This window comes from Protomyctophum bolini (assembly GCF_963924005.1).
Source record: "Protomyctophum bolini genome assembly, chromosome: 20".
Taxonomy (NCBI): Eukaryota; Metazoa; Chordata; class Actinopteri; order Myctophiformes; family Myctophidae; genus Protomyctophum; species Protomyctophum bolini.
This window is the reverse complement of record NC_137881.1, coordinates 28904766-28920379: the sequence shown is the minus strand read 5'-3', so window position 1 is coordinate 28920379 and position 15614 is coordinate 28904766. Positions and strand designations below refer to the sequence as shown.

The following is a 15614-nucleotide window of genomic DNA, read 5'->3' as shown; positions in this document are numbered from 1 at the left end:
TCCCCCCGAATTCTGTGTGTTTCTCTGTGTGTGTGTGTGTGTGCGTGTGTTTGTGTGTGTGTCTGTGTGTGTGCACTGTGCACGTGTGTGTGTCGTCCATTCTTGAAGAGTCCCACTGGTGTCTTTGGACAGAAATACTGCTAAAACAATGCCTTCAACTGGCATGCACTCTCGCACACACACACACACACGCACACACACACACACACACACACACACACACACGCACTGGGGCAGTGCCCAGAGCGAGAGAGTGGGGGAATGTTGCGGATGTTGTTTAAAACACTTCCTTTTCTCTGTCCGCTCGTAAAAAAAAAAAACACTTCAAACACCAGGACATTTCCCACAATGCAATTTGTGCAAGATGTTTCCCACAAACCCGCCGTTGCCCTTCTGCCCTCCAAGACGGCGGCGAAGGTCAGTTTCACCGTGCTCCCACACGCACCTCCACTCAAAACCCTGACCCTATACACAGACCTCCAAGGCCAAGGTCAGGTCCACCGTGCTCCCACACGCACCTCCACTCAAAACCCTGACCCTATACACAGACCTCCAAGGCCAAGGTCAGTTTCACCGTGCTCCCACACGCACCTCCACTCAAAACCCTGACCCTATACACAGACCTCCAAGGCCACGGTCAGGTCCACCATGCTCCCACACGCACCTCCACTCAAAACCCTGACCCTATACACAGACCTCCAAGGCCAAGGTCAGTTTCACCGTGCTCCCACACGCACCTCCACTCAAAACCCTGAGCCTATACACAGACCTCCAAGGCCAAGGTCAGTTTCACCGTGCTCCCACGCGCACCTCCACTCAAAACCCTGACCCTATACACAGACCTCCAAGGCCAAGGTCAGTTTCACCGTGCTCCCACGCGCACCTCCACTCAAAACCCTGACCCTATACACAGACCTCCAGGCCAAGGTCAGTTTCACCGTGCTCCCACACGCACCTCCACTCAGAACCCTGACCCTTCACAGACCTCCAGGCCAAGGTCAGTCACCTCCACTCAAAACCCTGACCCTACACACAGACCTCCAAGGCCAAGGTCAGTCCACCGTGCTCCCACGCGCACCTCCACTCAAAACCCTGAGCCTATACACAGACCTCCAGGCCAAGGTCAGTCCACCGTGCTCCTACACGCACCTCCACTCAAAACCCTCCAGGATGGGTCCCCCAGGGGGCTGTATACTTAAGTTGGGGCCATTGCTTTTGTCCCTCTACACCAAATCTTCTTGGCCTGTTATGACATGCCCAGCAGGCTATGGTTCATGTGGTTAATGCACACTCAACAATATGTGACCAGATGTGACTGAGAGACTGCCATCACGCAAATTCCAGCTTTTCACCAAAATGAGTTAATAGCACAGGCCGACTTTTCTTCACATGCTAGAGCATGTCTGAAATAAGTGTCAGAGCTGAAATGTAAATGTAAAATGTAAATATGAAATAAATGCTTAAACATGTAGCTATAGGTGTAATGTTAGAGACCACAGAAAGTGAACCTTTCAAGCCTGTTTTCTCAACTCGCTGTTTCTCTGCAAGACATTACTCTATGAGCCACATCTCCAAAACTGGTGGGTCAAACTGAACATCCAATATGTCAATTTGAAGCTATATGATTCCCCGCTTCCATAGGACATGAAAATACGAAAAATAAAAAATAAACAATTTATTGAAATTTGGTCACATAATGTACAGTATACCACGGCAGGTACGATGTGTCCCGAGTATTCATGTTAAGGTGTGTGCATGTATACGCATTTGAAAGTGCATGTGCATGTGCATAGTGCATACATGCATTTGCATGTACGTGCATGTACACACTATGCATGCCAAGATGTGTGTGTGCATGCACATAAGTTAATGTTAAAGTGTGTGCATGTTAGGGGTGTGTGTGTGTGTGTGTGTGTGTGTGTGTGTGTGTGTGTGTGTGTGTGTGTGTGTGTGTGTGCGCACGCGCGCCTACCTGAATGTGACGTTCCATTTCTTCAGTAGAATCTCTCCATATTGGTCCCTCATCTCCAACAGCATGTCAAACAACTGTGACACTGGAAAACCATAACCCTGGAAGCAAGTGAGCGAGAGTTAGGAAGAGAGACACATTTAAAATCACTTGTAAACAGGGGGTGCCAGCCGGGGGGGTGCCATAGAGAAAAGGTTTACCCTCCTGGGTAAAAAAAGTCCAGCACGGCTGGTCAAAATGAGCAACAAAGGTGACGCCAATCTCAATCAGTGTATGTATGTGAACGTCTGTAAAGCCCAAAGTGTGGTTTTGTCCCAAGAAGTTGTAACTGGTGTGGTTTGGGCTTATTGTATGGGTCACCGTGCAAGTCCTTGCAACCGCAAACGGTTGTGAGTAGACGCAAGTAAGACACATGTATAGTTGCAAGCAACTACATGTTGTTGAATTCATTGAAGCACTTGGGTCGACTTGCGCCGGTCACCATGTAACCGACGTTGCAACGGGACATATCACACCTCTAGGACGAACGTTGAAACGGTTTAGGTTGTGTCTCTCGACCCGTTGGTATCAAGGAGAGGAGAGGAGAGGAGAGGAGAGGAGAGGAGAGGAGAGGAGAGGAGAGGAGAGGAGAGGAGAGGAGAGGAGAGGAGAGGAGAGGAGAGGAGAGGCAGGATTCAGCCATTCCACGACACCTCATCAGTTCAGTTTTATGCCTTTTGGCCATCCTCCTCGTCTCTCATCCGTCCCAGCTTTTCTCTTCCACTTCTCCTCTCACTCATGTCCGTCCGCTTCCCCACATCCGTTCCTCTCCCTCTTCCCCCTCGCTCGGTGTCCAGCAACGTCCAGAAGGTTGTCAGATATATAAAAAAAAAAACCCTCCAGATTCTCCCCAACACGTCTGATGTTTGGTTGAGATTTATTGGAGAGAAATTTCATTTCCACTCTGGGTTTTTGCGGCACGTTTGTTTTTATATATATATATATATACACCAGTATCGCAGTATCAAGAGCGGAGAGTAAAAAAATATAATATATATACGCCGTACATAATAGAAGGTTGAAGATATACGCTAACACTCACGGAACGCAAGCCTTGCTTACGCCATTACTTACGCCATTGCTTCTCCAACTGTGGGCCTTGAGGATGGCGCAAGTTGTCGGAGCCCAAATAATTGGCGAAAAACACTGGCGATTTTGACGATGATATCGTTGCTGCCGGGGGAAAGAAAGCTCGAATATACGTATTTTTGTGTTCTTGTAAAATTAACGTACCTATGCCTGATCGCGTCACACACAAACGTATATCCACGTTTTGTGATACCGTTGCTTTCGGGGGGAGAAAGCTCTAATATACGTACTTTTGTGTTCTCGTAAAATTAACGTATACCTATGCCTGATCGCGTCACGCACAAACGTATCCACGTTTTGAGGTCGAAGATCGGCTATTTTTGCTATACTTTTCTGTGACACTGTATATAGCGTGACGAAGCAGGTACGCGAGAGATGAGACCTAAATGGTTTCCGCATGACAGCAGCGCTATATGCTATAGTTGCGTCGATCCAAGCCTGAACACAATCGATTGATTGATCGTTAAAAATAAACATGCTCTGATGTTATAACTGGTCGGATGGGTGGGCCAGCCAAAAGAAGAAAAGAAAAAAATTGACGACCACAAGCCTTATACGGGCTGTGGGCCCGCTTGGAGCCTCGGAGGCCGTGTCAGCCCCCATGATAATTAGTGGGCCTCCAAGACATTCTGGTTTCGTAGGGTATTGTTATTTTATATCGTGTTTTTTAGTCGAAATGCGCAATGTTATATGTATTAAAGTGGAAACTGAAGGTCATGTGAACAAAAATAAAAGTTTCTATTCATTTTCTCCCTTTTCCTGAAGTCTGTCACACAGTCTCTACCATCCAGAAGATTGCAGTCGTTCGGTTCCCAGAACTGAAGATTGTTTTTGCAGACACGGCTGAAGTTCACGACATGTTATCTCTCCTTCTCTCCATCCCTCCTTTCCCCCCTTCCTTTCCTCTGTTCAACTCTCTCTCTCTCTCCCTCTCCCTCTCTCTCCCTCTCTCTCCGGGATGACGTGAACACCTTGCATTTCCAACAAGGTCGTTCTTTGTCGTTTCTTGGAGTGTTACAGAAATACTTGCCGTCAAGAGTGGAAACATTTCGTGTCCAAAGAAGCGGTTATACTTATCAAACAATAACCTTTAAAAAAAAATAGCCTGTTGTTCCAATGGATCCAGTGTTGATATTTAGACACAAGCTCTGCATGCTGTTGTTCACTGAACTAACTTTCTAAAAATGTATAATAAATCACACCCGTGTGAAGTGAGCGGCGCTCTTATTATTATCATCGTGCATCATCATGCATCATCTCATTCTGGCCAATCACAATTTGCGTCCTCACTTTAGTCTTCACACAGACCCTCAAAGCTGGACATGGTCAAAAATAGTGAAATAGTGAATAGCGTTTTTGTTGTACCTGCAGTGTGTCGGCGAAGAGAACGATGAGGTTCTTCAGGTCCAAGACCAGATCAGGATCATCGCAGTAGGACTAGAGAGACACACACACAGTTCAGACATTCTGACCCGAGATCAGATTCTAAAAATGTCTTCTAGATATACACATCTCTGAAAAAGCCGTGTTTCTATGTCAGTCGTTCTTCGATTCTTCAAAAATAGCAGACCTACAAGCTCGTAGCGCGCCACCGAGTGGCGCGCTACGAGCTTGTAGGTCTGCTGTTTTTCAATAGCTAAAGCGTGACGTAATGCGGACACCAAAAGGGGTTCCCGCCCAGAATGGGTTAAGCACACGCTCTTATCCAGAGACAGCGAGCGTGTGTGTGCGTGTGTGTGTGTGTGTGTGTGTGTGTGTGTGCTCATGTGTGTGTGTGTGTGTGTGTGCGTGCTCATGTGTGTGTGTGTGTGTGCGTGCTTACAGAGTGCGTCCTCAGTGCAGCGATGGTCTTGGACAAGGCCAGATCCCACAGCTCCTCGACGTAGGCAGAGTTCACCAGACCGTGAGTGGTATGAAGAACATGGTCCTCCACCACAAAGAAACTACACACACACACATGCACACGTAGACAGACAGACAGACAGACAGACAGACAGACAGACAGACAGACAGACAGACAGACAGACAGACAGACAGACAGACAGACAGACAGACAGACAGACAGAGGTTGAGGTTAATATTTGACTTAATAAATTCAGGGTTACACAGTTGTGCGCCAAGTCCTGGGAGCTGATGGTATAGGTCTAGAACAGTGGTTCTCACAGTAGTCCTGGGAGCTGATGGTATATAGGTCTAGAACAGTGGTTCTCACAGTAGTCCTGGGAGCTGATGGTATAGGTCTAGAACAGTGGTTCTCACAGTAGTCCTGGGAGCTGATGGTATATAGGTCTAGAACAGTGGTTCTCACAGTAGTCCTGGGAGCTGATGGTATAGGTCTAGAACAGTGGTTCTCACAGTAGTCCTGGGAGCTGATGGTATATAGGTCTAGAACAGTGGTTCTCACAGTAGTCCTGGGAGCTGATGGTATATAGGTCTAGAACAGTGGTTCTCACAGTAGTCCTGGGAGCTGATGGTATAGGTCTAGAACAGTGGTTCTCCTCACAGTAGGGTGCAGGGAGGACACTGAGGGTTCCTTGAGGAGGTTCCAAATGGACCCCCCCATTACACTACAGGTATGTGATGCTGAGAGTATACAAATGGAACCAAATGGACCCTTACAGGTATGTAATGCTGAGAGTACAAATGGAACCAAATGGACCCTTACAGGTATGTAATGCTGAGGGTACAAATGGAACCAAATGGACCCTTACAGGTATATGAAATTCTGACAACAGTACAAATGGAACCAAATGGACCCTTTTCTTTTCCATGTGCTCACTCTCAGAGTTATCTGGGGATCATTCGAAATTGAAAGGTATACGAGGAGAACCACCGATCTGTATATGAAGTAGTGCTGCCAACGAATATTCTATATCCGAATATAGATTCGAATCAATTTTTTTAATTAATAACCGAATATATAAAATTAAGGTTCGAATTAAAAATAATAATAAAAAATATTTTTTTATTTATTATTATTATTAGTTTTCCGTGCCATGGGTAAGCGTTGTGACTTGTGAGCTTGTAGATTAGTTATATTTGCCATGCGACACGCCGACAACGGCATACATTGAAGAATAAATCAGCTGCCTCGCACATTTCCTAAACACAGACTATACAGCGCAGCGCAGCGCAGTTCTGATTGGCTGCCTCGTCTCCAGCCATGTTGCCTCAGAATTCTTTAGGGTCACTAATTTGAGCATAACAGCGGAGCATAGGCGCTAGCCAGCTAAAAAGTTTCATAACGTCGGCAGCAGACCCACAGTCCACCGATAATAATAATGCAGCAGAATTAACACTGCCTCCGTGCCTCGTTTTGATAAGGCTGTGTGGTAGGATTGCTCATTTAAGAAAAATGTTTTACTGGAGAAGGGAGAATGTATGCGTTCCGTTCCATCTCAGTTTTCAGCAACACCAATGCGCGGAGAGAGAGAGTTGCGCCAGCAATGCGATCTTAAATGTTATGTCTAAGGTTGTATTGGTGTAAATATAATTATTAAAAAATCCGATTGGCTCGAATTGAAATCCGAAATCCGAATGGCTCGAATTGCTCGAATCCACGTGGGTTTTTAAAACGAATATCCGAATCCAATTTTTGGACAATTACGGCAGCCCTAATATGAAGGTTTATGAAGAAACCATCGTGACATTTCCTATACAGTGTCTGCCGAAGGGAGGGATGGAGGGAGGGAGAGAGAGAGAGAGAGAGAGAGAGGGAGAGAAAGAGAGAGAAAGAGAGAGGGATGGAGAGGAATGAAGAGAGAGAGAGAGAGAGAGAGTCAAACAGCGATGGGAACGAGTACAACCACCATTAACCAATTATCATCCAGACAAAGAGACGCACCAGCGCTGAACGACACTTTCCACTGGGGTGCAAGATGAGAACACCAGAGCCTGCTGTGCGTGTGTGCGTGTGTGTGCGTGCGTGCATGCGTGCGTGCATAAGAGCGTGGATGGCCTTGATCCTGCAGGCGAATGTCTTTGTGACCGTACGTCTCGGTCTGTCTGTGTGCATGTGTGAGTGTGTGTGTGTGTGTGTGTGCGCACACACGCGTGCATGTCAGTCTGGCGGTTTGCACTGTTTAGAGAAGCGGGTCTGTCCCAGTTAAGCAGACAGGAGGAATAACAACAGTGTGCCAGCCGTGAGCCGTGTGCCGCACACGCGCACACACCCGCACGCACACACACACACACACACACACACACACACACACACACACACACACACACACACACACACACACACACACACACACACACACACACACACACACACACACACACACACACACACACACACACACACACACACACACACACACACACACACACACACACACACACACACACACACACGATGGCCATAATGGTGGGATGGAGTGATAGATGAGAGGAAAGAGGGTGGAGGAGAGGAAGGAGGACAGAGGATGTGGGTCAGAGAGGAATGGACTGAAGGAATTGGAAGAGACAGAGAGATAGAGAGAAAGAGAGACAGACACACACACAGAGAGAGAGAGAGAAAGAGAGACAGACACACACACACACACACAGAGAGAGAGAGAGAAAGACAGACACACACACAGAGAGAGAGAGAGAGAGAGAAAGAGAGACAGACACACACACAGAGAGAGAGAGAGAGAAAGAGAGACAGACACACACACAGAGAGAGAGAGAGAGAGAAAGAGAGACAGACACACACACACAGGGAGAGAGAGAGAGAAAGAGAGACAGACAGACACACACACACGCACACACACACACACACAGAAATAGAGACAGACACACACAAACAGAGAGAAAGACACACACAGAGAGAGCGAGAGAGAGAGGAAGGTGAAGAAGGTATATGGAGAGAATGGAGGCACGGTGACGTCGTCAGAGGTGAAAGGGAAGAGAGGAGGAGGAGGGGGGAGTGGAGGAGTGATGAAAGGATGGCAGGGCTATAGAGGGGCGGTGGTCCACACAGGAAGCTGTCAGCGCCGTTCCGCCATACGTCTCCTCCTCCTCCTCCACGGTATATAAAGACGCTCGTCTTCCCACGGCCGCCGCGGCGCCCGGCCGCGCCTCCTCATACCGTGTCTCCTCCGCGAGCAACGGCGCACAGCTGTCTCTGTGGACGTCGTCACCACCACTCTTCAACCTATACCTTTTGTTTATGTAAATTGGTCCTGACTCCTCACTGATGTTCATGATAAAATGGCCACTATTGTTTTACTCTATACTCATGTCTCATGGGAGGGCTGTGGCCGGTGACATCATCGATGGGGAATCCAAAGCTAATAGAAACGGGGCAGGGCTTTCTATACCTGAAAAAAGTTGCAATTGCGATAAGAGAAGCCGTCGTTCTCACGATAATACAAATTCTAAATATATACTTTTGACTGTTGGTGGACGGGTTTCTGAACTGCCCACAGCCGTCGTATATGAGACACAGACCGAGTATACAGTAGAAAACAATTGTGGCATTTTTTTATCATCGTGAACATTAGTGAGGACCAATTATATGAAGATAAGTTGGAAAGTGGTGAAGTGGTCCTTTGGAGACCAGACTCTTACAAATGTCTTCACGAAAAACCTATACTGTATGTTTCTATATCAGTGGTTCTCAAGCTATATCATGTCAAAGACACCGGAAATGATATGTAATTGGCCGCCGAACCCCATCTGAAAATATGTTGTTCCAGGGGACTCCCCCCCCCCCCCCGCCACCCTCAGAAGCAAAGATATGAGTGAAAAACGTTCACTGTGAAAGAATATATTCAAAGATTTGCACACATTTCCACGATTTTTCAAAAACAGCAGATCTACAAGTTCGTAGCATGGCACTGCTATACGAGCTATCTTTCAACAGCCAAAGTTTAAAAACTAATGGTTAAAGTGATTAAAAGCTAAGGTGACACAGATTCATTCCATGTCTTAATGGGTTAAACCAGTGGTGTATAAAGTAACCGGGTCAATTTACTCTTTACTACTAAGTATAACAACTAAGTAAATTTTTTAGGTACTTTCGAGTATATTTCTACATTGCAGTATTGATACTTTTACTTAAGTAAATGAATTCAATAATCATTATAATAATGAAGTGGTCACTAATCTTTTACAGATTATTAAAGTACAGAATGTAAGCTTTCATATGATGTATCATTCAATGAAATTGGACAATAATTGAAGGAGATATAACCATTTAAAAAAATGATTGGGGCCTTTCACCCAAAGCTGAGAAAAGTCCCTTTCAATATTCACAACCTTTTTAACACCTTAGAGCTGGACAGAAGTGGGTGTGACAATGGGAGGGACAATAGGTACTTAACTCCGCCCACAATGACCACCTTAGAACAGCTGTCAACATCTCTCTCTCTCTCTCTCTCTCATACAGTAGAATAAATAATGGAAATAACTTACCCGACTATTTGATTGAAGTACCTCCTATATCCCTCTAGAGTTTCATGCTAAAATATGGAGACAAAAAGGTAAAGACAGACAGACAGAAGAAGGAAAAAAAACAAAGGAGAGCAAAAGTACAAAAGACAAGGAATTTGGTATAGTATTACCGGTGACACTGAACATTCCATATTATTGTGTGGTTAAAGTTGTATTAGTACAATTATAAACTCAAGGGTATGTGTGTGTGTTTGTTTGAGATGGGGGAGTGTGTTGGGGGGGGGGGGGGGCGGGGGGTCAGGGTACGTGTGTTATAGGAACGTGAGAGGGTCATACCATGTTAGAGTGAGGCTGCAGTACAAGGCGAGCCTGTTTCCTCCTCTGCTTTCGGTAGTAGCTTTCAAACTCGTCGCGTAAACCCTGCACATACAATTTTACAATTTACAATTTAGGCATTGAGCAGACGCTCTCGATCCGGAGCGACTTACATTAAGCAAAAACAAAAACAAAAGCATGGCATTACATCACATGTGATAAAAAGGAGTTATCATGAACCATGTATAAACTAAGAACGTAACAGTGGAGTATCTATGTCAACTATACATACTATACTATATTATATATTATACAATATACATGTGTACTATAAAGTACCATAAAAAGCAATTCTAGTGCTGTCTACGTAACAAGCTATAAGTCTGTCTAAAATACTATCTAAGTCGACATGAAGTGCTATCTAAGGGGCTATATAGGCTAGGGCAAGTGCTACGGGCCATGGTGGAGTCTGAAGAGGTGGGTTTTCACAGACTACGGCGGAAGATTGGGAGTGAGGCTGCAGTTCTGACTGTGATGGGAAGTGCATTCCATATAGTTTTGGAGCCAGAAGGGAGAAGAGTTTGGGACACACACAGTAACACAACACACACACACAAGGCCGGATAGACGGCTATAAAACGTTTCCACTCGACAGCAAGTAAGAGCCCATGGATCTGTTTTTACGTCCGGAAAAACCCCGCCCAGGACAGGGCGTCAAGACGCGCCTCATCAGGAGACTACTTGGCTCAGACCTGAACCCATTTCATTTGGCGTTGGGAACCCGTTTGCGACCGCGCGTCGCCTTGCTCGACGTCGAGCGCCAGGGCAAGGTTCGAACCCACAACCTTCCGCGTGAAAGGCGTATGCTATTACTGGCCAAAGGTTTTTGGCTATAGGGTTAGCCAGCCTTCATCCAATCGGGATGAGAGGGACCTTCCTCCTTCCAATCATGATTGAGTGGCGGGCCTTGGTGCATGTCCTGTTGGCTTGTTGTGTGTGTGTGTGTGTGTGTGTGTGTGTGTGTGTGTGTGTGTGTGTGTGTCCCTCACTGTAGAACGTGTGCATGTGTACATCTTGTTACCGGGGCGGAACAGGGGTTTCTCCAATATCACCCAAATCACTGAATGCTCCTTTAAAATCAGTTAAGCTCCAAACAAAGTGCTATAGGCCAAAAAGGCCATAATGAGGCCAACATGTGCCAGTGCATTTCAATGCAATGGAATGCACACACACGGCACAGCAAGTTTGTCACAGATTGAAATAAATGATAAATGATAAATAAATATAAAACATTTCTTCTTTCTTCAGTGTACACGACTGGGCCATTGAAAGCATTTTTGGAAATATTAACCATTGGGTCTCGTTTTTTACACTCTTTGGTATAATGACCCGCCGGGGATCGAACCCACGCACCGACCTCCCAGTTTCAGGGCGGACACTCTATAACCACAAGGCCACACTGTCTGGGGGATATATTAATAGTTACAGTATATAAAAAGGTAATGTTACTTTAGTTACTTTCCAACACACACACACACACACACACACACACACACACACACACACACACACACACACACACAACAGTCACACACACACACAGTCACACACACACACAGGCCACTTCCTATACACCTTTATCATCTGAAAAACAGAAGAGCCTTTCTCTCTCTCTCTCATATCTTTCGTTGCACGCTGGGAGAGAGGAGGCCTATCAGACCAGTCAGACCAGGAGCCCACGGCCCTCCGCGGACCCACAGATAAGGCCCTGTGGTCTGGGGAGATAAGTGGGACGCAGGACCCCCTGACCGCGCCAGACCACCAGAGCGCACCTAGATAGAGGCGGTGTTATCTGCGCGTCTGTTATTTCCAATCAATGTGTGTGCGTGTGCGTGTGTGTGTGTGTGTGTGTGCGTGTGTGTGCGTGTGTGTGCATTGACCTCCAACTCTCTATGAAGTCCGATACGGGACTGACAGGAACGTCAATCTAAGAAATTCGTCGCTGGCCCTATAGCGGCTGGCGTGTGGCCGTCTGCAGGCCACCTATACTCCTATAGGCCTGACAGCGTGTCGCGGGTTCGAGTCCCGTTCCCGGCAGGCCTTTGCGTCCGTCCGCGTGTCAAAACAAAATGAGCCCCCCAAATGACCTCGCTTGCAAAACAATGTCCATTCAAACGAGCCACGAGTCACACAGAAAACACAGCTTCGTTAGAAAGCCGGGATCTCAGAGGACACGTTATATCGCTCTGTTATCTTTAAGAGTCTCAAAGAGAGGTTTTTACAACAAAGTGCTGTTCTTGTTTTTTAACAGCCCTGACTCATAGACAATATCTGTTGAAAACACTCGACTCACAGATCACGCAAACTGTCAGATATTCAAACAACTTTGTGTGACCCTGAGGTCTCTGTGGATCCCGGATGGATTTGGACACAAACAAGTTTGTTTTTGAGGTGACAGGAGCTCGCGTTCGTTCACCACCTCAACTTTCAACTTCCCGTTTGACCCTCGAGCTGAAACAATGTGTATTGTACGCTAAGCGTGTCCCTATTCTGGGGCCATGTCATAATAATAGGTGAACGTTTTGGCGAAAATACGCTAGCGTGCACTGAAAACAGCCGATGTGCAAGCTCTCACACAACATGTCTGTGTGAGCTTGTAGATTGGATACTTTTTAGCAAAGAGATTTGGTGTTAAAAAGTATCCAAGTATAGAATGCTGGGGGACCCCCGGTCAACAAAGTATATATATTGTACCTACGGTACAGTACAGTAATTGTGTTGTATATTAAACTTGTTTTTTCAACCATGAATACATGACATTTGACCACGTTTAAATGCGTTAACTCTGAGAGAGCAAGCACGTAACTCAACGGACCCCCAGAGTTAAATGTCTCTGCGGCTGTATGTCGTCGAGGACTCGAAGTCGAACATGAACTTGAACGCCGGTTCTGAATAGTTTAACTCCAGTTTGACCCTCTGGGCTAAAACAATGAGTATTGAACACAACCTCACGCTGCCCTCGACAGCGGCCAACACAACCCTCGCACTAACCCAAGAGACACAAACACCCAGCTAAACGAGAGCGTGCGTAGTGCGCGCGCGCGTGCGTGCGTGCGTGTGTGTGTGTGTGTGTGTGTGTGTGTGTTTAACCTCCACAACCTCAGATAAACAGTGGCAACAGTCCCGAAGAGACGTGCACAGAGAGGCATTAGAGAGAGAGAGAGAGAGAGAGAGAGAGTTTGGGGGAGAGAGAGACATGGAGAAGTAAAGAGAGAGAGAGAGTTTGGAGGAGAGAGAGAGGACATGGAGAAGTAAAGAGAGAGAGAGAGAGTTTGGGGGAGAGAGTTTAGGGGAGAGAGAGACATGGAGAAGTAAAGAGAGAGAGAGAGTTTGGAGGAGAGAGAGACATGGAGAAGTAAAGAGAGAGAGAGAGTTTGGAGGAGAGAGAGAGAGAGAGACATGGAGAAGTAAAGAGAGAGAGAGAGAGAGAGAGAGAGAGAGAGAGAGAGAGAGAGAGAGAGAGAGAGTGAGTTTGGGGGAGAGAGAGAGACTTGGAGAAGTAAAAGAGAGAGAGAGAGTTTGGAGAGAGAGAGACATGGAGAAGTAAAGAGAGAGAGAGAGTTTGGAGGAGAGAGAGAGAGAGAGACATGGAGAAGTAAAGAGAGAGAGAGAGTGAGAGTAGAGAGAGAGAGAGAGAGATGAGAGAGAGAAGAGAGAGAGTAGAGAGAGAGAGAGAGGTGAGAGAGTGTTGGGGAGAGAGAGGACATGGAGAAGTAAGAGAGAGAGAGAGAGAGAGGTGAGGAGAGAGAGAGAGAGAGAGAGAGAGAGAGAGAGTGAGTTGGGGGAGAGAGAGAGACATGGAGAAGTAAAGAGAGAGAGAGAGAGTTGGAGGAGAGAGAGACATGGAGAAGTAAAGAGAGAGAGAGTTGGAGGAGAGAGAGAGAGACTTGGAGAAGTAGAGAGAGAGAGAGAGAGAGAGAGAGAGGGAATTAAGCAGGAGAAAAAGAGAGGGGGAAAACTCAGAGAGGGAGAGAGAGTACAGGGAGAGAGAGGAGCGAGAGAGATAGAGAGAGAGAGGGAAAGAGGAGGGAGAGAGAGAGGAGAGAGGGGGAGAGAGAGATTGATAGCTGTCCCGTCCCAGGCTTCATGGCTGCCATGCCAAACAAACACTACATCACCATCAACACCCTCCGTTCTCCATGATGAAGATGATGAGATCGTCTGAGTGTGTGTGCCTCTCGCTTGGCTCCGATCTAGAACCAGTTGGGGCCCGGGGCTTACATTGATCACAGATTTTCTCCCACTGTGTGTGTGTGTGTGTGTGGTGTGTGTGTGTGTGTGTGTGTGTGTGTGTGTGTGTGTGTGTGTGTGGCATGCCTAACAAAGGCCTATTGTTAAGGCACAGTTGCTGCGCACGATGGCTGGAAAATCATGGAATTTGAATCATGGAAAAGAAAGGATAATGTGTGTGTGTGTGTGGTGTGTGTGTGTGTGTGTGTGTGTGTGTGTGTGTGTGTGTGTGTGGTGGGGGGTCTGAAGGCATTGGGAGATGATAGAGAGGAGAGGAGGAGAGGAGAGGAGGAAGGAAGGATCGGAGCGAAGGAAAAGAATGAAGAAGCAAAGATGCAAGGACGGAGGTCTTGATTGCAAATGAGATTCCATGGCCAGGGTTACTGTTCAAATAAATACACTCGGGAGTGTGTGTGTGTGTGTGTCGTGTGTGTGTGTGTGTGTGTGTGTGTGTGTGTGTGTGTGTGTGTGTGCGTGTTCGCATGCGTAAACCTGCTAAAGACATTCAAAGTGCATGACTGGCTTCTGAAATCTGACTCTTGTGACTGTGGTGCGTGCGTGCGTGCGTGCACTGTGTGTGTGTGTGTGTGTGTGTGTGTGTGTTTTTCCCTACCAGTATGGCAGCTTGTACTGGACATTCCAGATGTTTAGAGCATTAAACAGTCGATCTCCCCTCTTCCCCAGTGGCCTGTCAATCAAAGCAGCTGCACCCTGTGTGTGTGTGTGTGTGTGTGTGTGTGTGTGTGTGTGTGTGTGTGTGTGTGTGTGTGTGTGTGTGTGTGTGTGTGTGTGTGCGCGTGCACGTGTGTGTATGCACGCGAGTGCGAGTGACCTCTTGCCCGCCTGCATTTCAAAGAACAGTTATTCCCTGTGGCAACACACACACACACACACACACACACACACACACACACCACACACACACACACACACACACACACACACACAGTTGCGGGAAAGGAAAGCGCAGCGGGACAAGGAAGGATATGAGGAAAGGAGAGATGGAAAGGAAAGGAGATAAGGATAAACGGTCAAGGTCAACCCTTTCAAACAGAACAGTGGAGCGACACAGAGTGAGAGAGAGTGACAGAGAGAGAGAGAGAGTGAGAGAGCTGAAGGGGTGAACGAGGGATGACCTCGGAGGTGAAGAAGTCAGACCCTTCAACACTTTCAGCGGATCAAACACTCTCTCTCTCTCTCTCGTCTTTCTTCCAGACCTTCGTTCCTGCCCTCCCTCCATCCATCCATCCCCCCATCACTCCCTTCACCAATACCTCCATTCATTCACACTCTCTCTCTCTCTCTCTCTCTCTCTCTCTCTCTTCCCCTGGACCCAACTTCCATTGGGGATTCCCTCGGTTCCCCTCGGCCTTCCGGATCTTTCCAGCCATCTACCCACCCCCTGGGCAATTCCAGCCTTCCGGCCTGACTACAGACCTCTGGACTACAGACCTCTGGACTACAGACCTGTGGACTACAGACCTGTGGACTACAGACCTCTGGACTACAGACCTCAGGACCTACAGACGCA

General features: G+C 47.1%; 1 protein-coding gene across 2 annotated transcripts in view; it reads right to left on the bottom strand.

Moving 5' to 3' along the window:
- Positions 1-15614, bottom strand: part of exoc6b (exocyst complex component 6B) — a 141419-nt gene that overhangs the window by 69895 nt on the left and 55910 nt on the right. For both annotated transcript variants that reach the window (XM_080792738.1, XM_080792739.1), the window contains exons 9-13: positions 9815-9898; positions 9500-9546; positions 4920-5040; positions 4463-4534; positions 1973-2070 (exon numbers count right to left, since the gene is read on the bottom strand). In XM_080792738.1, coding sequence (XP_080648864.1) covers positions 1973-2070; positions 4463-4534; positions 4920-5040; positions 9500-9546; positions 9815-9898 — 422 coding nt within the window. The remainder of the gene's footprint in view (positions 1-1972; positions 2071-4462; positions 4535-4919; positions 5041-9499; positions 9547-9814; positions 9899-15614) is intronic.